At 38.7% G+C, this 26,249-nt stretch overlaps 3 protein-coding genes across 7 annotated transcripts in view; 1 reads left to right on the top strand and 2 right to left on the bottom strand.

The window, feature by feature from the left end:
* Window positions 1-6,386, bottom strand: part of LOC107657026 (SLIT-ROBO Rho GTPase-activating protein 3-like) — a 32,206-nt gene extending 25,820 nt beyond the window's left edge. For 3 of the 4 annotated variants that reach the window (XM_016445012.1, XM_016445016.1, XM_016445017.1), the window contains exon 1: window positions 3,228-3,448. The gene's annotated coding sequence lies outside the window, so the exon portion shown is untranslated. Of the gene's footprint in view, window positions 1-3,227; window positions 3,449-6,281 lie in introns of those variants that run through there. The other variant, XM_016445015.1, reaches the window with a different exon arrangement.
* A 1,011-nt stretch (window positions 6,387-7,397) lies between these two features.
* Window positions 7,398-9,876, bottom strand: LOC107657028 (U8 snoRNA-decapping enzyme-like). Its single transcript, XM_016445018.1, has 4 exons — window positions 9,646-9,876; window positions 9,455-9,495; window positions 9,112-9,337; window positions 7,398-9,044 (listed from the first exon to the last, which is right to left on the bottom strand). The coding sequence occupies exons 1-4, from the start codon at window positions 9,772-9,774 to the stop codon at window positions 8,838-8,840; spliced, it is 603 nt and encodes a 200-aa protein (XP_016300504.1). The 5' UTR covers window positions 9,775-9,876; the 3' UTR covers window positions 7,398-8,837.
* Window positions 9,877-15,044: 5,168 nt separating this feature from the next.
* Window positions 15,045-26,249, top strand: part of LOC107657025 (myosin-7-like) — a 16,690-nt gene continuing 5,485 nt past the window's right edge. Inside the window, exons 1-30 of one of the 2 annotated variants that reach the window (XM_016445010.1) lie at window positions 15,045-15,088; window positions 15,290-15,427; window positions 15,824-15,927; window positions 16,509-16,652; window positions 16,813-16,969; window positions 17,147-17,174; window positions 17,392-17,488; window positions 17,957-18,049; window positions 18,137-18,200; window positions 18,298-18,396; window positions 18,545-18,648; window positions 18,745-18,883; window positions 18,961-19,079; window positions 19,169-19,318; window positions 19,993-20,163; window positions 20,289-20,468; window positions 20,751-20,883; window positions 20,976-21,046; window positions 21,336-21,423; window positions 21,554-21,671; window positions 21,900-22,023; window positions 22,128-22,264; window positions 23,465-23,720; window positions 23,887-24,129; window positions 24,230-24,406; window positions 24,591-24,736; window positions 24,846-24,936; window positions 25,041-25,430; window positions 25,607-25,733; window positions 25,936-26,054. In XM_016445010.1, the coding sequence (XP_016300496.1) occupies window positions 15,328-15,427; window positions 15,824-15,927; window positions 16,509-16,652; window positions 16,813-16,969; window positions 17,147-17,174; window positions 17,392-17,488; window positions 17,957-18,049; window positions 18,137-18,200; window positions 18,298-18,396; window positions 18,545-18,648; window positions 18,745-18,883; window positions 18,961-19,079; window positions 19,169-19,318; window positions 19,993-20,163; window positions 20,289-20,468; window positions 20,751-20,883; window positions 20,976-21,046; window positions 21,336-21,423; window positions 21,554-21,671; window positions 21,900-22,023; window positions 22,128-22,264; window positions 23,465-23,720; window positions 23,887-24,129; window positions 24,230-24,406; window positions 24,591-24,736; window positions 24,846-24,936; window positions 25,041-25,430; window positions 25,607-25,733; window positions 25,936-26,054 (3,969 nt within the window). In that variant the 5' untranslated portion in view covers window positions 15,045-15,088; window positions 15,290-15,327. Of the gene's footprint in view, window positions 15,089-15,289; window positions 15,428-15,823; window positions 15,928-16,508; window positions 16,653-16,812; window positions 16,970-17,146; window positions 17,175-17,391; window positions 17,489-17,956; window positions 18,050-18,136; window positions 18,201-18,297; window positions 18,397-18,544; window positions 18,649-18,744; window positions 18,884-18,960; window positions 19,080-19,168; window positions 19,319-19,992; window positions 20,164-20,288; window positions 20,469-20,750; window positions 20,884-20,975; window positions 21,047-21,335; window positions 21,424-21,553; window positions 21,672-21,899; window positions 22,024-22,127; window positions 22,265-23,464; window positions 23,721-23,886; window positions 24,130-24,229; window positions 24,407-24,590; window positions 24,737-24,845; window positions 24,937-25,040; window positions 25,431-25,606; window positions 25,734-25,935; window positions 26,055-26,249 lie in introns of those variants that run through there. The other variant, XM_016445011.1, reaches the window with a different exon arrangement.

The raw sequence follows: 26,249 nt of genomic DNA, 5'->3' as shown, positions 1-26,249 counted from the left end.
TAGGCGTGGTTGACTCTTAACTTTTATAAAGAATATCTCTTTGGATTTGAGACTTTAGTCTTTGCAACTTTACAGATCTTCTTTATGCACCAAGAGCTTGTAACACTGAGAAAGGAAAAATTGAAATCGCATCATATGACCCCTTTAATGCATCCTTGCTGAAACAGTCTATTAACTTCTTTCAAAAAAAAAAAAAAATTACTGACCCTAAACTTTTGAACGGTACTAAAGTTGCAAATCACAGCTAAAACAAACAATGTATATTTCCCACCAGTACCCACACACTCTTTCCTGACAAAATGCCAATACAATACTGAAGTCACACTATTAAGTGCAACATACCCATAAACATCAAATGTCATTCAAAATGGAAACACACAGACTCGTCAAATTATACAACAGTAAACCACAACATCACTACCTACACAACAGTATAGAAACTCATGTGATGTGACCATTGATAATGCATACCACATCCATGAAACCGTTAGCCTATTGCAACCCTGATCTCATTTTCAGCTTCAGATGTGTGTCTGTCCACAAATCTTGTTGCTAATGTTCATTACCTACAATAAATAATGAAATAACATCACAATTGCACCAAGAGCCATTAAAGTGAGCACAATTCTGAACATGTATGTTATGGACCATGGAAAAATGCATTTCTGCAAATATTGCCTGAAACTAATAAGTTAATTAAGATATGCTTTGCTCTGATGGCTGCCAATATGAAACATCAGATGAGATCTTTGAAGCATCTCAATGGTTTTTCCTAGTCAGCATTGTGATTAAGTCTCCTGTGTCTCAGATTTTGCTCCCGAGGAATGGGTACAGTAATCTCACTCAGAGATTCAGAAGAGATCTCAACAATGTCTACACTACCGTTCAAATGGTTAGGGTCCGTATGTCTCTTATGCTCACAAAAGGCTGCATTTATTTGATTAATGGCTGCATTAATTTGAGTAATATTGTGAAATATTATTACAATTTAAGATAACTGATTTCTATTTGATTATATTTTAAAATGTAACTTATTTCTGTCATGGCAAAGCTGAATTTTCAGCAACCATTACTCCAGTCTTCAGTGTCACATCCTTCAGAATCCTTCAGAAATCATTCTAAAATGTCTTTACTAACATTACTGAGATTTACCTTAACTCACACATAAGCTAAGAAAGAGCAACTTCTGAGCTATAACATTTTTAAGAGATAGCGAGAGCTTTGAGGGACAGCTCAAAGCAGTAAATAGGAGCTGAGTAGAGGTCATGCTGAGATGAGACTGCTCATCTGATATTCACGATTCCCTTTCCTGCACTGTTGCGCCTTTTCTGCTTGTGTACATGAAAACAAACACAGACACAGACACACTCTCTCTCTCACACACACACACACACACACTCTCTAATCCCATATTAAGCAGCTTGAGTCACTGTAGTCTTTCCTGCACTTCCCCTGAAGTCTGACATTGTGACGTGCTCTGTGGGTATCAGGAGCACATCTCTCTTCTCCTGCGTTTCATCCCTGCTTATCTGCCAAGTTTTCCCTCTGACTCATACATCTACCCTTCAATAACTTTCAACGGAGCATCTATCCCAGCTGCCCCATATCTGCCTTTTCAAAGGCTAGTTCACCCAAAAATGACAAATCTGTTATTGTTTCCTCATACACATGTTGTTCTGAACCCGTTTAATTATTTTATTAATTGGAACACAAATGTAGAAGTTTAGCAGAGTGATGACACTTCTCATTTGCATAAAATGAAAGTGAATGATGACCAGAAACTGTCAAGCTGCAAAAATGACACCACAAGTGGTCCATATGACCATCATTTCAAGTCTTCTAAGTCATACATTCCTTTTGTTGTGAGCAGCAGACTGAAATGTAAGTATTTAACTCTTAAAATGAAAATTAATTCATTATACTTCTGTTATCATTTACTCATGTTGAACCTCATGTAGTTCCAAACCTGTATGACATGCTGTCTTCTGTGGAACACAAAATAAAATATTTTGAAAAATGTCTCAGTGCTTATTTGGCCCATGCAATGCCCATCCAGTCTTGGTTTGGACCCCATTGACTTTCATTGTATCGACAACTGACAATGATCAAAACATCTTCTTTTGTGTTCCACAGAAGAAAGTCATACAGGTCTGGAATGACATGATGGTGAGTAAATGATGACAGAATTTTTGGGTCAATTCCTCCTATTAAATCTCATTTGTGTTCATGTAGGTTTAATGTCAGTGATGCAAAATGTATTTGGATCTAGCGTGTCTTATCACCACTTGTGACAATAAATTTGAATATGTAAAACTGAATATTTATTTATTGAACATGTATTTTCTGAATGTGTATTTCATATTTGAATATTTAAATCCCATTAAAGAGATTTGAGAGGTAGAGGGGAAGATTTTTTTCAAAGATCAAAATAAATGCAGGTTTATTACTCACATAGTTATAGTATGACTTCAGATGACTAGGAATATTGTGCAAATTGACTACTTTTTTTCTCTTACTTAGAGCCTGACAACCATTCACTTTCATTGTATGGAAAGGAGCAGTGTGAACACTCTACCAAACACCTCCTTTTATGTTAGACAGAATACAGACAACTCATACAGGTTTGGAAGGACATGAGGAAGAGTAAACAAGGACAAAAATTTTATTTCAACCTATACTGTTCCTTTAAGGGTGATTAGAAGTGTGAAAATGAAAGGGAGGAGATTGTGCAAGAGGAAGAGAGAGAGAGACACAGAGGGAAACCCTCCGCCAAATGACAACACCACAGAGGTAGAGGAGGTGAGAGGGGAGGTGTTGAGGTGGAAGAATGAAGCAAAGAGGTGGGACGGACAGCCTGATAACAATCAATGCTGAGACACACTGAAAGAGGAAGCAGCCCGTCAGTTAGCGGCTTTCTCTCGCTTTGTGGTATTCATGCGCACAATCATTCATGTATGCAAAAGCACGCAGTCTATGCGTGGACGTGATGAATTTGAATTGAATTGAATTGAATTGATGGACGCATCTGCCAAAAACACGCGCACACACTCAATAACGCATGCATCTAAGAAATGCTCGCTGTCATACATACACAAACATGTCAGTGAGCCTCCACTGCGTGTGTGAGGAGGAGGTGGAGTGAGAACACATAAACATACAACCGGTCATGCTGAGAGGACTGCACAGTGAATTTATAGTCATAAATAATAAAGAAAACCCAGTCTTACCTCATTCTAATAGGTTCTGTCTCTCTCTTTCCCTCTCGCTGGACACAGAGAACACTGTGTTTGAGTCACTCAGATTTCACGCAGCCAGTTTGATTTCACCCCCTCTGACACTCTACACACATGACTCTCTCTCTCTCAGGGAAAGCATTCAAAATAAGTTGGAAACACACGCACGCACGCACACACACACAAGCACGCATGCTAGAAAACAGCTCCCCTTCTTTGGTTCACACACACACACACGCGCATGCCTCTCTCTGTCTCCTCTGCTCTCAGGCAATCAGAGAGAATGGCACAACCGAAGCCACGCCCCCTCCGCCCTCCTCCCCACAGGCTTACTATAAATACAGAGATGGATATGAATATGCTGTCTTGTTCTCTCGTAGACTTTGCCCCCTCCCGTTCTGCTCCATCTCTCATTCCTAATATTCCCTCTCTGTGGCCATGAAATGCTTCTCTTATGACCTTGCATTGTGCTCGCGGACTACCAGCCCCCCTTTCTCTGCGCGCGCGCACACACACATTCAGGATTAACGTACAGTCATGAATTTATTTAATGTTCTTGCAGATGAGCTATAAAACTGATACTAATGCCAATCCAAAAGGGACTGAATGGGTAATAGCAAAATCTGGGCGATAAACAAACAATGGCCGACTACACACACACACCTGCTGGCAGTAATGGCCGGTTCACACAGAACGTGTTTTTCCGTTCCACTGCGTTATGTTTCTCTATAAAAACATAGACCGTTTACATAGGAAGACCGTTCAACTTTTAAAAACGTTCTTTTTCTTTCCACCGCTGCGCCTTTGCTTTTAGACGCAACATGTTCTTTGTGAACAGACTGTTGCTCAGGTGCTAATGACCTGTCACATCTAGTATGCAATGCATGTGCAAACATTCGTGTAGCTCATTAGATCCATAATTGTTATGCATACAATAAGAGTTTTCAGATGAGTTATCACAGGAAATGGTGCCCACAAAACCGCCAATTTACTCAGTCACAGACTCGTGACAGCAACCGCTTCAGATGCTAAAAGGATACCGAGAAGTGTTTGTGTGTGGGTTGTGACTTGTCAATGTGCCAGAATTATTAAAGGGGTCATATGATGTTGCTAAAAAGAACATTATTTGGTGTAATGAAATGTGTTTATGCGGTTTAAGGTTAAAAAAACGCATTATTTTCCACATACTGTTATTGCTTCTCCTCTATGCCCCGCCTTTCTGAAATGCGTCGATTTTCACAAAGCTCATCGGTCTGAAAAGCGAGGTGTGCTGTGATTGGCCAGCTATCCAGTGCATTGTGATTGGCCGAATACCTCAAGCGTGTGACGGAAATGTTACTCGCTTTACCATATTGTGATGCCATCTCCCAGCAGGATGAGACAAAACCAATAAAATCCATTACAAACGAGGCATTTGTTGCATCCAGTGGGGATTTATGACATTAATTTTATTTATTTAGTTATGTTTAAACATGGCACAAAAATGCTGCCCTTTAGGCTACTGAATGCAAACACAATTTTGGCACATCAGCCCAAAAAACAAACAAAAAAATTATAATAAAATAAAAAACAAACAAAAAAAATCAAAAATAGTGAGGGGATAGTTGAATTATTGGTTAATAAACTAATGTTTTCTGAGTCAATGTTGACTATCCATCCTCATTGGACGTGCCTTTAGAGAGAACTGCATCTTTACGGATTACATGAAAGAGTTTTTGTTTTCGATTTGAATTATTTCGTCTTAAAATAGTAATTTAAAGCATTCTATAGATATATTTATCATGTCGGTGAAGCGCTCCTGCTCAAAACCAAGAGGACAGAAAGCGCGTCCTGTTTGTGTTCCTTATTTTACAAAAGCACAAGGTTTTGTTGATATTGTGAGTGCACACAAATACAAGTAGACCCTTTGCAGTTCCGAAGGATGTATACTATTACCTTTATGAGCAAAAATGACGGCGTTCCACGGTGAAAGCCGATCCGGCGATCCACAGCGCGAAGTTGATGTATTTCCTCAGCGATCAGCACGGATTAGCTCTAGGCATGACGAAGCGGATATACCAAGAGCTTGTAACACTCCAAAGAGAAAGAAAAAATTGAAATCGCATCATATGACCCCTTTAAAATTGTTGTTGAAACATCAATATGCTTGGCTAATGAATTTAGAAGAGGCAGTTATATTTTTCATCGTTATGTAAAAATACCTCATATGCATGAAAGCAAATATAGTTTTGTAAATGAGAAGACCTTATGGGACAGATCACCCAAAAATGACAATTGTGTCATCATTTACTCACCCTCGTGTTGTTGCAAACCAGTATGGTTTTTCTTTCTGTCGTTTTGAAGAATGTTAGTAACAGTTCAGATTGACTTCCATTGTATAAACAATTCCTCAAAATATCTTCTTTTGTGAGAAAGAAAGCAAGAAAGAAAGTCATGGTTTTGGAATGACATGAGGTTGAGTAAATGACAGAATTTCTATTTTTGGGTTAACTATCCCTTTAACATCTAAAATGAGTAAAGTAATGAAATGTAAATGTAGCAATGTAATCGTTTTCATTTTGTGGTTTAATATCTAATAAATAATTCAATATTTCTGGCTGACTGTACAGTAAAATTCTTGTCCAGAGTTTTGTAAGGTGCAAAGAGAAGTTCAACCCCTTCACCTCCCCCATCTTTCCTGTACTTGTTTCCTTCCTCTCTTGTGTTAAGCCTGTGTTCGCTCTCTTTCTCTCACTGTAAAATCCTCAGGATGTGACAAATAGAGAAATGAAGCCTCCTAAATCCTATAATGTGAAACAAACACACACAATATATTTACACATAAAACCAGACAGAAACACACACAGCTGAGCAAAACATCTACAGCTGCAGTGCCGCCCAATCTCACCAGATATAAAAATATTGATGATTATTGATCCCTAAAGAGAAATTCAGTTCACCAGCAGCACTATTAAACAGAGTGCACATATAATGAAACTGTAACTGCGTCCAGTGAGCATAAACAATATATTTAGCATGTATGTGTGTAGTTGGTCAGTAAGGACTTACAAAATCATGGATATAATAGCTGTGACAAGGGTTGTTGCACATGCTCCAGTTCCCTTGTGGCAAACGAATGGTCTACGGGAACCATCACCCCACCCATGAGTGCTTGGAAAGGCGACTCCACTGTGAGGGTGGCTGGTGAGAAGCCATAATGTGACTTGGACATCAATGTCACATGAACATTTATAGCAAGTTGTCAGATTTGTGCAATACCAGAAGCGATTTATAGGGTCCGGCAGGTAGCAAACATATAAGCAGTTTATTGTCGGTGCTGCCTCTGATACCATTGGTCTACACTTGCCCCTCTTCCCGCATCAGCCCTTACTACCCCGGCCTGTCCTCCCTAGGGACAGTTCAGTTTCCACTTGGTCAGTCAGTCCTCACAGCTTTGACCTACTTCATGTCTCTGGCTTCATATGCATACTCATAGGCTCACACACTCCAAACTGCACATGCAGCGATGCAAATGAACACTGAGTGGTGATTACGAAGCTGATTTCACCTGCTGTGGCCTGATGAACACATCAACAAAGCTGCTGTTCAGAGATGCTGATGGACTGCAGAATGTAGCAGTGACATAAATAGACCACATAGGCATGTGTGCATTGATCATGGGGTTCAAAGTCTGAAACCACACTGTAAAAGCTGAGATTCAAAATCCGTTTTTTAACCTGGAAATCAAGAGGAGGTTCATGTGAAACATTTTCAACCAGAAAACTGAACAAATAGGAAATATTTTAATATTTAAGCAAACTGGTGACATTGCAGCATGTGACTCTTTGTACAGATGTTTCTGCTTCCACTGAAGCTCAAATTGTTCTTTGGATCACTTTCAAATCTAGAGAACATGATGATCAGGTTTCACACATACCTGTCCTGTAGAGTGCATGAAATTTGAGTGCTGCTGCCATTAAAGCAAAAGAGGAACAAACCAATACTAGGATTATTTTTCAGTTCACTACAATATATATTAATATATTTTGTAATAAAAAGTTTGAAAATTAAATGGGAAAATGCAAACTAGAAATATTTTCACTAGTAGACTGGTCTCACACATTTAGACCCCTTACATTTATATATGTATCTAAAGACTCTTCAGAAGTTAGCTGTATGCTTTCCAGAATATAGGGCATAGTACATACGTACAACAGAAAAAAAAAAACAGAATAAAAACTGCTTAAAGCATCAGTTTGCCAATTTTCAACTAGCTTTGTATTGTTACAGTGTCGGTAGTATATGAACAGAATTTTTCAGTGTTACTTGCACCAAGATATCCCCGTTTATTTGTCAGCAAAAGATGTAATCCAGTGGACTTTTGACAGCTCCAGGGCTTTTGTGAAAACTATAGATTTTATAGTACTTTTTTTAAAAATTGCATTTCTTCATAGACAGTCAACTTTTATTAAAACCCCATCTAGCCAGCAGTGAAGTGCTACTTTTAACAAAACAGGCAGCAAAGTTTTGGGCTACAAGATACTGCTACAACGTAATCATTAGAACGGTGAATTACTGAAAATGAGTAAAATCCATCATATGAGCTAGACATGTCATAGAAAGACCTCTAAGTAATGGAGTTACTGAAAGTCATGAATTCTCTGGAACTGTTTCCTACAAGAAAGGGGAAGCTGAAATAAGAGTTAAAGTGAACTGCACTCTCATTTCATTATTGATGGGTGTTATGAAAGTTTTCTAAATAGTAACATCATGTAACACTAATTTAAAGGTGATGTAAGACAATAAGCCACTCATAAAGTTCTCCAAAAAGCGTAAACACTGTAGCTCTCTGCAACACTGGTGCAACCAATGGCCTGAGTTTGGGGTGGGACTGTCTGTTTACTAACCAATGGCAGATAAGGGAATGTAAAAAAAAAATAAAAATCATTATTTTTACAATTCTGTTCAGTGAAGCAAGTGGCCCAGAAATTACACACTGTAGCTTTAAACTACAAACAGAGATAAAGACTTGCTTGTAACAGAGGCAGCCTGATAGCGCAACTCTGTGGTCATTCTAAGTACTGCATGTGTTGTGATGAAAACCTCAGCTTTGATACAAATTTGATGCTAATATGCAGACTGCCGTTTATTAGTCAAACCAGCATGCACAATTTCTCTTGCAAATATCTAACTCTCACAAACAAATGGCGTACAAGTCTCTTATGCAGTTGTACATAAATAATATATTATTCATTTGCAAATGCAAATTATGTGTTCATATTAATTAAAAATTAAATTGTTATGAGGAATAATTATTGCAACATCCCAGAGCTCTAATGATGCACTAGTACAGTAGAACAGGAAATACTGACATAAAGTAAAAATAATAGCATTAAGTGAATTTAGAGTCAGTAATTGTTCGTAAATTTATGATAAACAGTTAAGGCCCTGTTAAACAGGACTGATCCTCTGAGACACAGGATATCTACAGAGAGTACACATGGCTGAATCAGGAACTGAGGGTAGGGTGAGGACAAGAGGGAGTTTCTACTGGCAATGGGGGGTTGGGCTACTGTGATGTAGCTGTGGCCCAGGGGTGAAAATGCACCGCTGTGTAAACTGATGTCAGTGTGGATCACCACTGTTTGTGCGTCTCATCTGCTCAGCCTGTCTCACAGCCTTCTCCAGCTCCCCCTGGGACAGCAGCCTACAGTGCTGCAGGGCAGAGAGCAGCTGGGCCCGAGAGTTACTGATGAACGAGTGGGACAGGAAATAGGGGAGACCACCTCCATTCTTCAGGAAGTAGAGCGGCACTCTGATCATACCTAATACCTGGAGACAGAGAAGAAAGTTGCAGTATATTTACGCACACAAGAAAAGAATAGACAAGAGCTTTAACCTCTAAACCATGGTCTGTGGCTGCAGCTACAGCTGCTCTCTCTATCTCTTTCAGCTCTGACTCTGTCATCTTCCTGATGTAGAAGTGCGTGATGAGCCTAGGGCTAGATGGAGAAAGGCAAGAGGACACGTGATTGTCCACGCCCACAGGCACAGCCACGCCCACCTCTTCGTGTAGTTCTCTACTAAGCCCCGCCTCCAGCGACTCCTTAGATGGGTTCACCAATCTATAGATTATAAAATAAAATACAGCCTCCATGAATAAAGCCTGTTCATTTATGAACAACTTTAAATTCTTTTCAAGATGATTTACTTATTTTTTCCGTGCTGAAAGATGAACTCACCCCCCTGGAAAACCCAGCAAGCCATCAAAACGCATCTGCATCTGAATGACAGTAATCTGAATTCAGGTTCAGGGCGTTCATTTGCATTTTGTTTTTAACTTGCTGCTTTAATATAGTGCACCTGTCGCAGTCGCACTCTTCAAATAAAGGTAAATAGATGTACATGTCACAGTAAGAGCACTCTTCCTTACCAGTACTATATGTTTGATTGGGATTTTCCCGAAGAGTTTGGCACTAGAGTCTCCGTACAGCATAATGTGACACGCATGTCTGTAGCCCTCCCGTGTCAACGCATCTTCTCTCGTGATCTGTTCCGCCATTCCAGGACGAGCGATAAACAAATGAATCAACTGTATATTTAATTACGCGTATTGATATGAGCGTGTGTTACTACTGCGAGCAGTAACGTTCCACTATGATCACCTGACGTTCACTATTTCAAAATAATAGTCCACTGAGAACGCAGCATGAATTTTTTCACCATAGTTAAGTTACCAAAATAAATATAAAACCCAAAGTTAAAAACAACAAAACTGTGTTGTGTTTACTAAATCTGTCAAATAAAACAATAATAGTAATTAAAATTAAAATCCTGAAATCTGTTTAAAATGTTCAAAAAAGTGTTCCCAAATTAATATATACATAATTATTTTAAAGAAGCAAGAATAATTGTTTTAACGATAGTACTTTGGCCAAAACTATTGTTACCATGGCAATTTTTGGACACAATATTTCATATAGACCTGAAATGAAAACGATTGACTTAAACAAACAAATGGTTTTTGGTAATATATTTATAAGCATATAGTTTGTACAAATATTGCATAATATTTAAAGGTTATGCATATTAATAATTCATTGCGTAGTTTTTATTAACTTCTCAGACAACGTACGTCTGTTGTCCTATAGATGGCAGTAGCAACTAAATTGTGCTCCTGAAGATGTTAGCATTCACAAAAGAAAGAAAGAAAGAAAGAAAGAAAGAAAGAAAAGTATTCCTGTTGAAAGAAGCCAGAGGACAACGACTAAATACAGTGCTTCCCCTTTATTTTATGTTACTCTGAATCTATGCCACCTGTGCATAGCACTAGAAATAAAATGCAGTGTGACTTCAAAAGCAAAGGCGATTACACGGTCATGAGTGTTAATTCCTCAGGTATGCTAGACTCTAGTTTCATATTGCCTAATTAGCTTGCATAGAACCAGTGAACTGCTATGGCCCTCACCTAACATTGTAATGTATCAGACAAGTAATTTCAAAATGACTTTGTTAGTGACAACAACAACGAAACTAATCTAAAAGTGATTCTTGTACATATCCATATATAAATGTTTGTACATATCCTATATAATAAAAACTTGTGGTTAAACAGAAAATGAATACTGTAGGATGGTGTTTGGTTCCTGTTCATAAAATGGTATTAGTGCATGCATACAAGTTTAAACGTTCTACCCGCAAGACAACTTCTGTCATTTATTTCATAAACAAACTACTAAATATCTGAGTGTTGTAGCAGCCCAGAGGGAATGTGTGTTAGACATCTCAAGGGTGTAAGACTACACTGCCTCCATGCCATACACTTGACAGGATTCTTCAGCAGCCTTTGGAGCTGTACAAGTTAAACCACGATTCTACTACCATCTCTCTGACCTTGCGCATTGCAAGGTGATGACTGGAGGAAATATTCTGTTTCACAACCACTCCCTTCTTATTTTCAACAAATATCATTTGTCTTCTCAAGTCCTGTGCCAGTTGGATAGAGTGGAACATGCAGGCATGATGCCTTAGCGAATTATATAGGACGATCTAATAATGCATATACATGTAAACATTTTTAAACAACTAAAATATCTGAATATAGCTACATTCATTTAGCATCAGTGAGCAGTGGTGTAGTAATGGTAAATAAATGACAGTTAACACAGTCACAGATATACTAACTATAAGGCGAAGGATGAGAACTGTGGGTAAATATGGTACTGGTGTGTGTGTGTGTGTGTGTGTGTGTGTGTGTGTGTGTGCATTCTCCAGCAGTTGTTGCAGTGCTGGATAGGGCTAATGTGGGTTTTCTGAGTCAGCCGTGTGGATGTTTCCATCAATCCCTGTGCACTGAATTGTTTCACATAGCAATTACTATGGGAGACTGACTGAATTAACCCATATTCACTTCTCATTCCAATCTGTCAAGGTTCCAATTGTCCCATGGTAGGAGACAGTGAATGAATGTGGAGATGTGCAGGTGTATGTAAGTGGGGCTGAGAATTTTAATTGCAGGTCATATGTACTATTTAAATAGTAATGATGATAGTGTAAGCCTAAACTGGGTATGTTAAGAGACAATGAGACAGGTGAAGAGATAAAGCGAGTTTATGAAGGTGTGCACATGGTCACATTCATCACAGCTTTTGTTTTGCTCATTTTGATCACTGTAAATGTATAGCAATTAAACATTCTAAAGTGATTAGCCGGAAAGATATTACAGTAATTTACATTTTTGGCCAATTACAAATTCAATTTAATTAACCAACAATATGAACTATATTAATTGGTGGATCGATTCTTCTCATTATTATTATTAAATTATTATATTAGAAATAAAAAATTGTAAATGAAAGAATTTAATTATTATTAATTTAAATGTATTTTAGTTATTATAGTAATGAGAAGAAGAAATAATTGTTCAATCAATTAATGCAGTTCATTAGCCTTACTGTGGACTGTTGGACAAACAACAAAGCAACTTGGTTCATTAATAGAATTCAACTGATGTGCAGCCACAGGTGAGTGTATATGCATGTTTTACAATGGCTTTAAACATGGTTCATCCAATCAGAATTTAGAATCAAATCTATCTGCTTTATAAAATGTAACTGAAACTTTGAGCATCCACGCACATAGACTCGAATCAGGCATCTAGGATTGTTAAAGTCAAGGTTGATTTTGTTAACTCTGTCCATCCTCTCTGGGCTTACCGTGTGGCAGGGGATTGCGCCAGAATGGCTGTGCTATTCTTGAGCCTGAGTGCTTTCTAAGTTTAAAAGGTTTATGTAAGCTGCTGGCTATTGTTCTGGTGAAGGCGTCAGGGATTGTTATGGGGGATCTTGGGGGGAGAGATATAGTGCTGTCAAAATCCAGACTAAAATAGGCAGACAGCTGTGGGTGCTCATATATAGGTTATGTGTTTGAGCGTGTGTGTGTGTGTGAGACCTAACACAATGCAGATGGCACTGGTTGTCTCCATCCAGTGAGTCACTTGCTAAAAGACTGATTAGCTTACATTATTGCTGATTTGCGGGGACAGGCTGGCTGGTAATCCTGAGATTTGGACATCTAGGGTTTCCTAAACTCTCCTTCTCTTCATTCTCACTCTCAATCACACACACATGTGCAGACGTGTTGCTGTGTCCCAGGGTCTTACGCCACTGTCAGAGGCAGATCAGTGGGAAAAATTAATGTAGAATCCTGAATTGTGGAGCAATTGAACGCTGCTCAGCTGGGATCTGGTTCACATATCACACATAGGATTTAGAAGACCAGGAGATACTGTGTGTTTTGATTGGCAAGAGGAAAACATTTATTAAGAGGCAGTTTGTGTGTATTTCTCTTGCCTCCATTGGGCGTGGGTATACAGAATGTGACCACCCTCCTCCACCTCTGACCTTTTAGTCTCTGTGGTAGAGCCTTGTGCCACTGGATGAGAGCTGATAATCTGAAACAACTGCTCACCATGTGTAGAACTTCAAACCCTGGTTCCTGGAAGCTTTGTTCAGGTGTGCCATGTCGGCCGCTCTTTTATGGCAAATGACATTGTAATTATTTGTATAATGTTGGAGAGAGACGCTTTTTAAACGCTGAACTGAGGAAATAATCAAAGTGTTCACCTAAATGGTTCGCTCTCTCTGATGATTAGCGTTTGAAAGTCTGACTCATTCTAATGAATCAGTTCATCTTAAACTCTTCTCTCTGTCCTTGGTAACGGAAAGTCTGATTCATTTTAATGAATCGCTTCATCTTAAAACAGTTCTCTGTCCTATGCAGCATTGGAAAGTCCGATTTATTCTAATAAATTGATTCTTCCAAACAAACAGATTACAAAACAATTCACAGTTTCATGTCCTTGCACCATATACTATTTTCTGTTTTGGTTATGTAAACAGGATATGTGTGATGGTAACTGGATATATAAATTGGTCTGTTCAATTTAATACAGCCACACTAATTGATCATTCATTTAGAAGCCCTCATTGTTTTGGTGTAAGCTTTGACTTAATTATAAATTACATCACTGAATAGTTTACTTTTTTTACGAAAACATATTCAATAACTCCAGTGTAGTTAGCTATTTTTTTGTATGTAGCTTGTAATGTAGCTAACTGTGTTTTCAAAAATAAGTTTCCTCAACTCTAAAATTGCTGTATGATGTAATCTAATTTATTACATCATTCCTAATGTCACTACAAAATAAAAATAAAAATAAATGAACAAAAATAAAATATAAAAAATAATGTGTACTTATCAAAAGTCACTTAGGGAACAGAGAGTTTAACAGCACTTTCAGTATAAACACGTACCAAACATAAATGGTGACATCTGTCCACCTCTGACAGTATTTATAGGGTTTAGATAATGTGGACGCTCTTTCAGTGTTTGATCACTGACTGATTAGTAATTTCTAAGGGAAACAAAACAGAGCACCGCCTCTTTAACCACAAACCCATGCCACACAGCATAGCTATCTCTGCACGGAATGCCGGCTATTGGGAACAGGAGTTGTATTCTCTTCTATTTTCGGACTACATAGTAGGCTCTGGATTCTGCTAGAGGACACTTATCTCAGCTTTAGCCCTCAAGGTCGACAGCTTCTGAGGCGCCTATTTGCTGAGGAGGATCTGATTGTAGGCTATCAGTAATCGAGTATGAACGTTATGCAGATCTTGTGTGTACAGTTAATGAGTACATTTAGCAAGTAATCATAAATAACAACTATATAAAATAACAAAATTAGATATGCATATAAAACTTATATTTCTAATTCTGATAAAGCCACAAATATACCGCATATACGTGTTTGGTTCGATACTGTGGCTATCGTTACCACAAGTAAACGCGTCTCTTCTCGAGGGTCAATTTAGTGATAATCTAACTTTTGTGGTTACAGAAATATTGTCTGAAAACGTTGTATGCACAAAATAACCCTCTTTCCCGCACCAATCTTTTGTTTTTGTTCCCTTATGGGGGTTCAAGCCTTAGGGCCAGACCCCTCCACAGGCCACCACAATTCGCACCCTAAATTAGCATTTTTATTGTAATCACTTTTTGGACAATTATAACATCACTTAAGTTTTTAAAGAAATAGAGGGGTCACGTATTTAACCTCTAGACAGAAGTGTATAAATCACAACCAACAACAATGTCGTTTTAAAAATAACCCCTTACAGTACGGTTCCGTCAAACCTGTTTGCCTTTTGTGAAGGCGCAGGGACGGACCGCACGGCCACACAGCCAATGAGCAACTGAACACACACGGACACATGGGGGTATCTGACATATCTCCCCAACTCTGACCTTGAGGGAAACAATAAAAGAGGACCGGACCACTTCTTTCGAGGCCAACCCGTTTAGACATTACTGAGGTTAGTATTCAAATGCATGTGGTTTTTTACAGCGCTGTTTGGATGGGGCGCCGTGCCTTGCATGTGACGAGAAGTTACTTTTTTTTTTGTACACACACAAATTCTTACCAAGATTGTGGATTAGAGATGTTTTTTTTTTCCTATGGCAAACACAACAAAGTGAAGAAAACTTTTTCTAACAAAGTTTCTACGACGTTACAGGTGTTTTGAACGCAGGTCCGGGACCAGAAGCGTTAATCATGTCCCGCTTTATGGAATTGAGGGAATTCGGAGACGCGGCAACATTTCTGCGTAAAACCAACCTGGAACAACTCGCTGCGCAGTCCCATGCGTTTGATGGTACTGTCACACATCCTGTTTGTGTCCTGTGTGAAAACCAGATTTTTTTTATTGGTGCACAAGCCTATCAAAATGTTTAAAGAATTGATTTGAAATCATATCCGATTCTGAATGAATGGGTTACTGATTGAAATGAGCATGTAGTGTGCATGTAAACACTCCTAGAATAGTGACTTTTCCTAGATATTTTGACATAACACAATCTAATTTATTACATGCAAAACAATACAAAATACATCTATATTATATCCTACATAATGTAGGCTAATAATAATAATAATAGTGTTATTTTCAATTTGTGTAGCATGTGCATAAGAGGAAACCTACCATGGTATGTAATGTTATTAGTTACCTGGCTGTAAATTTCAGAAGAGCCACACATACTTCTGTGTGCAGGGAAGAAACGTGTTTGGATTCCAGATGAGAAAGAAGCCTACACTGAGGTGGAGATCAAAGACACTGATGGAGACAAAGTCATGGTGGAGACCAAAGATGGAATGGTCAGTCAAACGTCAATTGGCCTTGTTGTTTTCCTGAGATCACACTGCAAAAAAAAATAATTTTCTTAATCACCGTTTGTCTTATTTTTCAGTAAGTATAGCATTGTTACAACAAGATACATTTACTTGAGAAGAAATTGCATAAGACTTGCTTTAAGAGAAAAATCTTTAAATTATCTTTCTTACCTCATTGGGAAATATTTTTTTCTTCTTTTAAACTAAAGTCAAATAATTTATTTGTTCATGCTTAAAAAAAACAAATAAAGAAAAGTAAACTTAATACATTTTTACTATAGAAAAAATATAGATTAAAGAAATTATATTTTATTGCAGTGTACATCAAAACAATGCTCATGTTATCTTGTGAGCTTCTGAAAAAGCTGTTTTTTATGATGTGTGTATTATATTGTATTTATAGCAAGCAACTCAAAGACATTTAAGTTCAGCATACTTAAGTGAGAAAAAAAAAAGCATTTTCTCAGTTTTGCATATTTTCATGCAAGTAACTACATTTGATCTGCAATGGAAATAGAAAACATATCACAAGGTGGTAATTAAATACTGCAATCTAATACTGACAGATGTTAACAGTGAAAGAGGAAGACATTCAGCAGATGAATCCCCCGAAGTTTGACATGATTGAAGACATGGCCATGCTTACGCACCTCAACGAGGCCTCTGTTCTTTTCAACCTCAGCCGTCGCTACAGTTTCTGGATGATCTACGTGAGACATCACATTATCATTTACTGATGAACAGCTGTCTGTAACTAAAAGAGGTTTAAGAATAACTTGAGAGTTATCTGATTCTGTAATGTTCTTTATGACTGTTGTATAATTTTAGGGCTGTCTCAGTCTTATTGCGTGTTCTTTTGTCTGTCTGCAGACATATTCAGGGCTGTTTTGTGTGACAGTTAACCCGTATAAATGGCTTCCCGTCTATTCTCCTGAAGTGGTAGCCGCGTATAAGGGAAAGCGTTGCACAGATGTTCCACCTCACATCTATGCCATAGCAGACAATGCCTACAATGACATGCTAAAAAGTACGTTTTGAAACACTCTTCACTTTTGATCTCAGTTTCCACATCGTATATTTTACATGTATTTTGATTCTTAATAGCACTTTACTGTAGGTCAAAACATAACTGATACATTTAATTGTCTTTATTCTTTAACATGTACTGATTAAGTGATCTGAGCTGTTTTTTTCTCTCTTGTAGATCGTGAAAACCAGTCAATGCTTATCACGTAAGTGACCCTCCATTACCCCATTACATCTCTATTCTACAACTATTAGGTCAAAATGACCTGAAACCTTTTTGCTCATTATTTAATCATGAAGCGGTATAAAAAAAATGGGTTTTTTTACCATTTTGAAAAGTTGTCTTTTTTTCTTCTTTTATCTTCACTTCTTGGATTTAATATTGTTTCATGTATATTTCACATAAATTTTGTCCATGCCTAGCGGAGAATCCGGTGCTGGCAAAACTGTCAACACGAAACGTGTAATTCAGTATTTTGCCATTATAGCTGCTCTTGGCGATGCAGGGGGAAAAAAAGGAGTAAGGACAGAAACTTCACTTCTGTCTTTTTGTCATCACCCATCCTTATCCCTAGTTTTTGTTCCTCTACATCTTGTTTTGGGGGATTTTTAATAATGTCTGAATGTTTATTCCTTTTGGATTCACAGACATCCTTTTAACCGATAAGGAGTGACCCTCAGAGTTTTGATACCCTAGTTTTGTATTCCCATTCCAGTATGTTTTTATAAACCCTTTTTTATACCACTCTTTACATTGCCCTTTTCCCTTTTTGCAATGTCTCTCATTATCGTCTCTTGTTTTTAACATTATATGCTCCATTTTCATTCTTTGTCTTTTTGAAGAAACCCTGACATCATCTATTTTCCCCTCAATCATGACGTATAATATTTAATTTTCATTTCCATTAGTTTGTTCTGTCCTACTCATTGAAATAATGTTGGTGTTGGATTAAAAACTCACACATTTCTCTCTTTTCAACGTGAATAGGGTACATTAGAGGATCAGATCATTGAGGCCAACCCAGCTATGGAAGCTTTTGGCAATGCAAAAACCCTGAGGAATGACAATTCGTCCCGTTTTGTGAGTGAAAATCATAAGAGGAGAATATCATCTAATTTCCTTTCAATACTGTTCTCCGTTTCACATTCTTTCCTCTCTTTAACACAGGGCAAATTCATACGAATACATTTTGGTCCAACTGGGAAACTAGCATCTGCTGACATTGACATCTGTAAGCTGATCTGAAAAATATTACTGTGTCAATAGATTAAATATAGTTTTTTTTCCCCTTTCAAATCCTGTTCCTTTTCACATTCTCTTTTGTTAAGATCTTCTGGAAAAATCCAGAGTGATTTTTCAGCAAGCTGGAGAGAGAAGCTACCACATCTACTACCAGATCCTCTCACACAGAAAACCAGAACTCCAAGGTATTCAGAGGAAACACTTAAAAGTATGACTACTATTTAAGCTGAAGTATGGAATATATATAGGCATAGACGTCTATATGCCTGCAGAATTCCATCCAAAGTGCACTGTGTGACTTCAAAATCAAACCTCTTCCATCTTCCATCACAGATATGCTGCTGGTGTCATCAAATCCCTTTGACTTCCACTTCTGCTCGCAGGGTGTTACAACTGTGGACCACCTGGATGATGGAGATGAACTGCTTGCAACTGACGTAAGTACTGTTGTATGATGGAGATCCTTGTAAAGAGATTCTTAGATACATTGAATGACCACTCACCTATAGGGAAACTTGCTTACCATCCTCTAGCATGCAATGGACACCCTTGGCTTCACCCCTGAGGAGAAGTATGGCTGTTACAAGATAGTCGGTGCTATCATGCACTTTGGCAACATGAGGTTCAAAGTGAGGCAGAGAGAGGAGCAAGCAGAGGCGGACGGCACTGAAAGTAAGAGGGATTCTGTCCTAAGCTAGGTTTTCAGTTAGTGGCTTGGTTTGGCTAAGCGCTGTGGTTTTGTTACCCAGGTGCGGACAAAGCGTCCTATCTCATGGGGATCAGTTCAGCTGACCTCATAAAGGGACTGCTTCACCCCAGAGTGAAAGTGGGCAATGAGTACATTGTTAGAGGACAGACAGTTGAACAGGTCAGTTTGGTCAGTAAATGATGAATTAACATCCCTGCCATATCATTTCATCTAGCAGTAAGAATATTTAGGCTTTTGTATCATGACAGGTGACCTATGCAGTTGGTGCTTTGGCCAAAGCCACATATGACCGCATGTTTAAATGGCTGGTGAGCAGAATTAATAAAACCCTGTACATGGCCCTCCCTCGTCAGTTCTTCATAGGAGTGCTGGACATAGCAGGCTTTGAGATCTTTGAGGTAAGTCAGTTGATTACTGTCAATCAAATTGCTTTGCATCACTCCTTACCACACTCTGTTCATCACATGTGGATCTTAAAGATACAAGACACAAAATTAGGGCTGGGTAAAAATATGGATTTTCGCATTAATCGCAAACCTCATTTCATTGTCACAATTTTCATTTCTTAAAATCTCAAGATTGATTTTTTTTTTTTTTAGCTTATGACAATGTCTTCTGCACCACTTTTCAGTGATTCATGAAAAAATGACTCTTATAAACTGGTTCTTGCTAGTGAACAAAATATATGCATTGCAAACAGTGTAGTCCAATTAAAGAACAAATTACTTTTTTAAGTCAGTGCTTTTAATGAATCATTTAAAAACTAATTCACTGAATGTGCTCTTTGAATCCTTGTTACTGAATCAACAACAAGTTATTATTGCAACTGAAGTACCAAGTTAGAATGCTTCCTGTATAATTTACAGCAAGAACAGAAAGAAAATGTATCTTATATAAGCGAAATGGACATTGCAACTGATACATACCTAAATGAACTGAAATAAAATTGAATCAAAGTCAGATCAAATTGAGAACTTAATCAAATTTGAATCAGGAAATGTGTATTGATACCCATCCATTATTCAGTTCTCATTGTACCTTAAACTCTTTCTCTTCTTTTTTTCCTGAACAGTTCAACAACTTTGAGCAAATGTGCATCAACTTTACAAATGAGAAACTGCAACAGTTTTTCAACCATCACATGTTCATCCTAGAGCAGGAAGAGTACAAGACAGAGGGCATAGAGTGGACTTTCATAGACTTCGGATTAGACTTGCAGGCCTGCATTGACCTCATTGAGAGGGTTGATACAGAATTACATATAATTGTGTGAAAGCATGTGTATGTCTGTATACGATTACACTAATACAATTATACAGAGTACACTAAGCAACTCTAGCTGTTACATCCGTTTTGTGTTGTTTGCAGCCATTGGGTATACTGTCTATTCTGGAGGAGGAGTGCATGTTCCCTAAAGCCACAGAGAGCAGCTTCAAAGCTAAACTCTATGATAATCACTTTGGCAAGTCTCCCAACTTCCTGAAGCCGAGGCCAGACAAAAAACGCAAATATGAGACTCACTTTGAGCTGGTGCACTACGCCGGAGTGGTGAGTGGAAATAACTTCATATTTACACACATATTTCAAGGCTATTTTTACCATAGCATACAATAGAGTCTTTATAAGCCACTTTATAAGGCCAGTGGAATTTGTTAAGCAATTTACAGTATGCATTGCCGCCATAGAATGGCACCATTTAAGTAACAGAGATAGTCTGGAGCAAGCTGAGGTTAAGTGCCTTGCTCAGTGACACAATGGTGATAGCTCAAGCCTTGATCAAAATAATTAACTTAAAATATAATATAAATTCACATACATGTGTTTTGCCAGGTGCCATACAACATCAGTGGATGGCTCGACAAAAACAGAGATCCTCTGAATGAAACAGTGGTGGGAATCTTCCAAAGGACGTCAAACAAGTTAATGGCAAGCCTCTTCGAGAACTTCATCAGCTTAGATTCAGGTGCATATTATTATAAGTTATATTCAAGAGTTGATACCAATGGACCTGACTGTACTAAGGTTTTTTCCCCCCATGTATACTTTTGGGAACAGAAGCAAAGCCAGGGAGCAAAGAGAAGAGGAAGAAAGGAGCATCTTTTCAAACAGTGTCCCAGCTGCATAAGGTGGGTCCAATTATGTTATATCTAAATGGACCAGAAACTCTTTTTTAAATATCTGCAAATGTTAAAACTATATAGATATTGGAAATGGTGTTGGAGAGTGAGCCATTTAAGACTTGCAGTGATGTTTAGGTAATCTGACCCATGAACATCACTTTAAGTCTGTGCTGGCTCAGCTTTCACCAGCTACAGATTGAAAGATGCAGGTAAGATCTGACTCAGTAGTTAGCAGAACTAGTACATAATAATATGGACTACATGTTGAATGCTCTTTCCTTCTCTATCACTCTAGGAGAATCTGAACAAGTTGATGACTAATTTGAGAAGCACTCAGCCTCATTTTGTGAGATGCATTATCCCCAATGAGACAAAGACTCCAGGTACAAAAATAATTAAATAAAAAAAATCAGTGTAGAGGATAATACCATTTGTTGTACAACAAGCTCTCCATAAACCTACTGTAAACACACCATCAGTCTTCTCTTCAGTTTTTGTTCTTGTATCTGATAGGGATAATGGAGCCATTTCTGGTTCTGCACCAGCTTCGCTGCAATGGAGTCCTGGAAGGGATCCGCATTTGCAGGAAGGGATTTCCCAATCGCATTCTTTATGCAGAGTTCAAACAGCGGTGAATTTTTGTTTATGGATCACATTTGTAATCTCTATTATATTAATATTAATATCTATGATTTTCACTTAATTTTAATTCTACTTATATTCAAATTCAACTTGCAATTGTGCATCTGGTTTACTAGCTCAATTCAAATTTAGCCACTTAAAAGTCCATTCTGAAAGGCACACAACTCTAATAGAAAAATGAATAAAGATATTTAATTAAACCTTCATGATTTACTAGTTACCGTATCCTGAACCCTTTGGCCATCCCAGAGGACACATATGTGGACAGCAGGAAAGCTGTAGAAAAGTTGCTTGGGTCTCTGGATATCGACCACAACCAGTACAAGTTTGGCCACAGCAAGGTTGGTTCATGAATTTGTCCTCTGTCACTCCCTTCATACCCACTATTTTCAGACACTCGAAGCCCATCCTACACTACACTGACCTGCGAATCTGTGCGCTTCAGGTTTTCTTTAAGGCGGGACTTCTTGGCCAGCTGGAAGACATGAGGGACGAACGGCTATCTGAGATTCTAACCTTGCTGCAGGCCTTCTGCAGGGGCAAACTCATGCGGATGGAGCGCAGGAGGATGATGAAAGAGAAGTATGTGCTGTTTGGATGCCCAAACCATGACAATTAGTCATAAAGTGTCTAAATAACCCAATGCAAATAGTTGCTATTACTCACTGACTAAAGAAAGTGTCAGATTGCAGATATCGCTTCCTTGAGCCCGTTGTAAGCACTGCGATAAACTGTTGAGAGTGTGCATAGGGCTGTAAGCCTGCAAATCAATGGGAGGAATGTCCAAAGTGTATGCGGACTATGTTGTGGCGTGTGTCCGGCGTGTGTCTGTATGTTTTGTATGTGTGTGTGCTGTCGCTACAGAAAAAGCCGGTTAAACCCCCTCCACCCCAAATGGCATTTACAAAAGCAGGTGTGGAGGTGGGTCATATATCCCGCAAACAGCGCACATACCAGTTGTTGACGGTTCCTTACCAGAGTCACCCCCTCTCGTCTTTATTATAAATAACCCTCTTTTGTCCAGAATAGATTTGGCTGGGAGCAGGCTGAAAATTGCTGAAATGCCATCCCAGGTGACAGGGGATTAAGTCCTCTTGTTTCTTCAAATGGGTTCAGCTTTAGATAATCAACAACCTCTGCCTGACCTTTGACTGTCCCTGATTGTGTCGACACTTCAGCAATGCGGAATTGATTTACTCTTTAGGCATGTTCAGTATCACAGTGGGATTACTGATATAGAACACACGAAACAATGGCGTGTGGCAGCCTGGCCCTATTTGGTACTAGACATACTGAGCTAATTTAGAACAACAAGGGCAGGGAGTGTGAGGTGCAGGCCACAAAATGAATGGGGTTTCTTTTATTCTTGGACAAAAGAGCCAAGTTTGAAAGAGTTTTGAGAAGGAGTAAAAGGCTTTATCTTGATACTCCTCAATTAGGCCTACACTAATATCTTTTGTTGAAACTTTGCAATGTATTCATCTGATGTTTTATGTAATCTGTAATACTTCCTAGACAACTCTATTAGTACCAGTACCAGGGTCAATGACCTGAGTCTTATTTTGTCCTGGATCTATTAATTTAAAAATATGTTTGAAATGCAATTAATTCACACAGTGACTTGAATACAGCGCTTCTATAATGAAAATTTTAAGAGATGAAATTCATTTTGATATTAAGTCGAAATATCAGAGTGTTATGACTGTCCTGATATTAGAAGGAGAAAGAAAATGAAAAAGAGAGAAAATGTCATTAAGCCATCATCTGATTATCTTCACTCAGGGAAGCTCTGACGGTCATTCAGTGGAACATCCGTGCCTTTTACGCTGTCAAGAACTGGCCGTGGATGTGTCTGTTCTTCAAGATCAAACCCCTGCTGAGGAGCGCAGCTACAGAGAAGGAGCTGGCTACACTGAAGGAGGAGTTCCAGAAGCTAAAGGAGGTTCTCGAGAGGTCTGAGGTGAAGAGGAAAGAGTTTGAGGAGAGACAGGTCTCTTTGGTGCAAGAGAAAAATGACCTCTCCCTACAGCTTCAAGCAGTGAGTGTCAGAGTGGATTCATACCAATGAAACAAGTTGAAGTTACGAATCAGAATCACATAGTTACTAACATGATGATTTCTTGATGGCTTCATGATCATATCTTGATGCATCATACATTGAGTCAAAGGCACGATGGGAAGAATTTTTTACATTCTGACCCCAGGAGCAGGATAACCTGGCCGATGCTGAGGACCGCTGTAACCTGCTGATCAAGGCTAAGATCCAGATGGAGGGGAAAATTAAGGAGCTGATGGAGAGGCTTGAGGACGAAGAGGAGGTTAATGCCACTCTCCTGGCCAAGAAACGCAAACTTGAGGATGAGTGTATTGAGCTGAAGAAAGACCTGGATGACCTTGAGATTACTTTGGCCAAGGTGGAGAAGGAAAAGCATGCCACTGAGAACAAGGTACATTATGGAAGATACGTTCATGTATGGGAAAATGTGGTCTGCATTAGATCCTCAAATGAACCGATTAGCAAGAACTGTCTTTTTACTTGAATCTCAGGTGAAAAACTTGTTGGAGGAAATGGCTGCATTGGATGAAACCATCCTTAGGCTGACAAAAGAGAAAAAGGCCCTCCAGGATGCTCATCAGCAGGCTCTGGAAGACCTGCAGAATGAAGAAAACAAAGTGAACATGCTGTCCAAGGCAAAGATCAAACTTGAGCAGCAGGTGGATGATGTGAGTATGAAGTAGACTCAGTTAACCCCTATGAGATAAACTTAAGACTCCATAACAATCCATAACTCCTTATTCACAGCAAAGATTTACTGCATAGCAGGTTAAAGTAGAAATAAAATGCTTATTAGCCTACATAGTTCTTAGACCTCATTGTTTATTATTATTTATTGCCTAACCGCAACAGTTAGAAGGCTCTTTGGAGCAAGAGAAGAAAGTGCGTATGGATCTAGAGCGAGTGAAGAGGAAGCTTGAGGGAGATCTAAAGATTTCCATTGAGTCATCCATGGATTTGGAGAACAACAAACAGCAGCTAGAGGAAAGACTGAAGAAGTGAGATTTTACAGACATTATGCAGTCTTAATGTTGCAAATGGAAGCACTGTGCTATGCTGTATTATCAAATTAGATCTAATTAAATCTGCATATGGTCTTTTTTGAAGGAAAGACATTGAAATGGTTCACATAGGTGCAAAGATTGAAGAGGAGCAAGCCTTGGTTATTCAGCTGCAGAAGAAAATAAAAGAATTACAGGTAATTATTTGGCTAATGACCGAAAATTACATGTCTGCATAATGAGTTTACTATAATAGTATACTATACTATACTATAACAGTATTATGGTAAACTCTTTACAGACACGTATAGAAGAGCTTGAGGAGGAACTTGAGGCTGAAAGAGCAGCTCGATCAAAATCAGACAAGCAGCGTACTGAAGTGTCAAAGGAACTAGAAGAGTTAAGTGAAAGTCTGGAGGAAGCAGGAGGTGCTACCACTGCCCAGATCGAGATGAACAAGAAGCGGGAGGCTGACTTCTTAAAGCTGCGGAGAGATCTGGAAGAAGCCTCACTGCATCATGAAACTACTATGGCCATGTTGAGGAGAAAGCATGCGGACACTGTGGCTGAGTTGGGGGAGCAACTGGACAACCTGCAGAGGGTCAAACAGAAGTTGGAGAAGGAAAAGGCAGAAATCAGAATGGAGTCTGAAGATCTGGCATCGAACCTTGAACATTTCTCCAGAGCCAAAGTAAGACATCTCAGTGTGCTTAATGTGGTTCCTGAGACTCATAATGCTGTTGTGTTATCATCCATGGAGCTTATGGTTAAAACATATAGAGTAAACATGAACTGGGTTGAAAAATACTTTATTAACTGCTGTTACATACCAAATGAGAGAAATAACAAAGAGACTGTTGTTTGCAGGCCACAACAGAGAAAATGTGCCGGATGTATGAAGACCAGATGAATGAGTCTAAAACCAAGGCAGAGGAACTCCAGAGGCAGCTAATGGATGTCACCTCTCAAAAAGCATGGGCCCAAACAGAGAGCGGTCAGTGTCCTGCGCTTTGGAACAGAATAAAGATCAGGAGCTGGAAATATATTGCACATTATGATTGGAAGTCTCCAATAGAAATTCAGATTTGCATTTGTCTTAGAAACAAGTGGCACAACAGAGCTGAAATAATATGAGAAAAAGGTCACTGGCACTTGGTAAAGGCTTTGTTCTCTCTTTTCGGTCTTACCATTAACAGCTGAGGTCAGTCGCAGGCTGGAAGAGAGAGAGGTTCTGGTTATGCAGCTGCAGCGGACAAAGAGTGCTCTCAGCCAGACCATGGAAGAGCTGAAGAAACAGCTAGAAGAGGAATGCAAAGTGAGCCAGATTTTAGATCAATTGGATGCATCCGTACCATATCTCTTAGGGTCAATCGATTAAAATTTCTAACCACAATTATTCACATATCAATGTTTGCTGAAGAAAGACATGAAACAATATTGTGGCAGACAAGAAAAGCATTGAAAAAGGCTTTAGAAGTTTTACAAGTACACTACCGATCAAATGTTTGGG

Source organism: Sinocyclocheilus anshuiensis, unplaced genomic scaffold, assembly GCF_001515605.1.
Source record: "Sinocyclocheilus anshuiensis isolate Anshui unplaced genomic scaffold, SAMN03320099.WGS_v1.1 scaffold1453, whole genome shotgun sequence".
NCBI lineage: Eukaryota > Metazoa > Chordata > Actinopteri > Cypriniformes > Cyprinidae > Sinocyclocheilus > Sinocyclocheilus anshuiensis.
The sequence above is the reverse complement of the archived record's forward strand: the minus strand, read 5'-3'. Positions and strand labels throughout refer to the sequence as shown.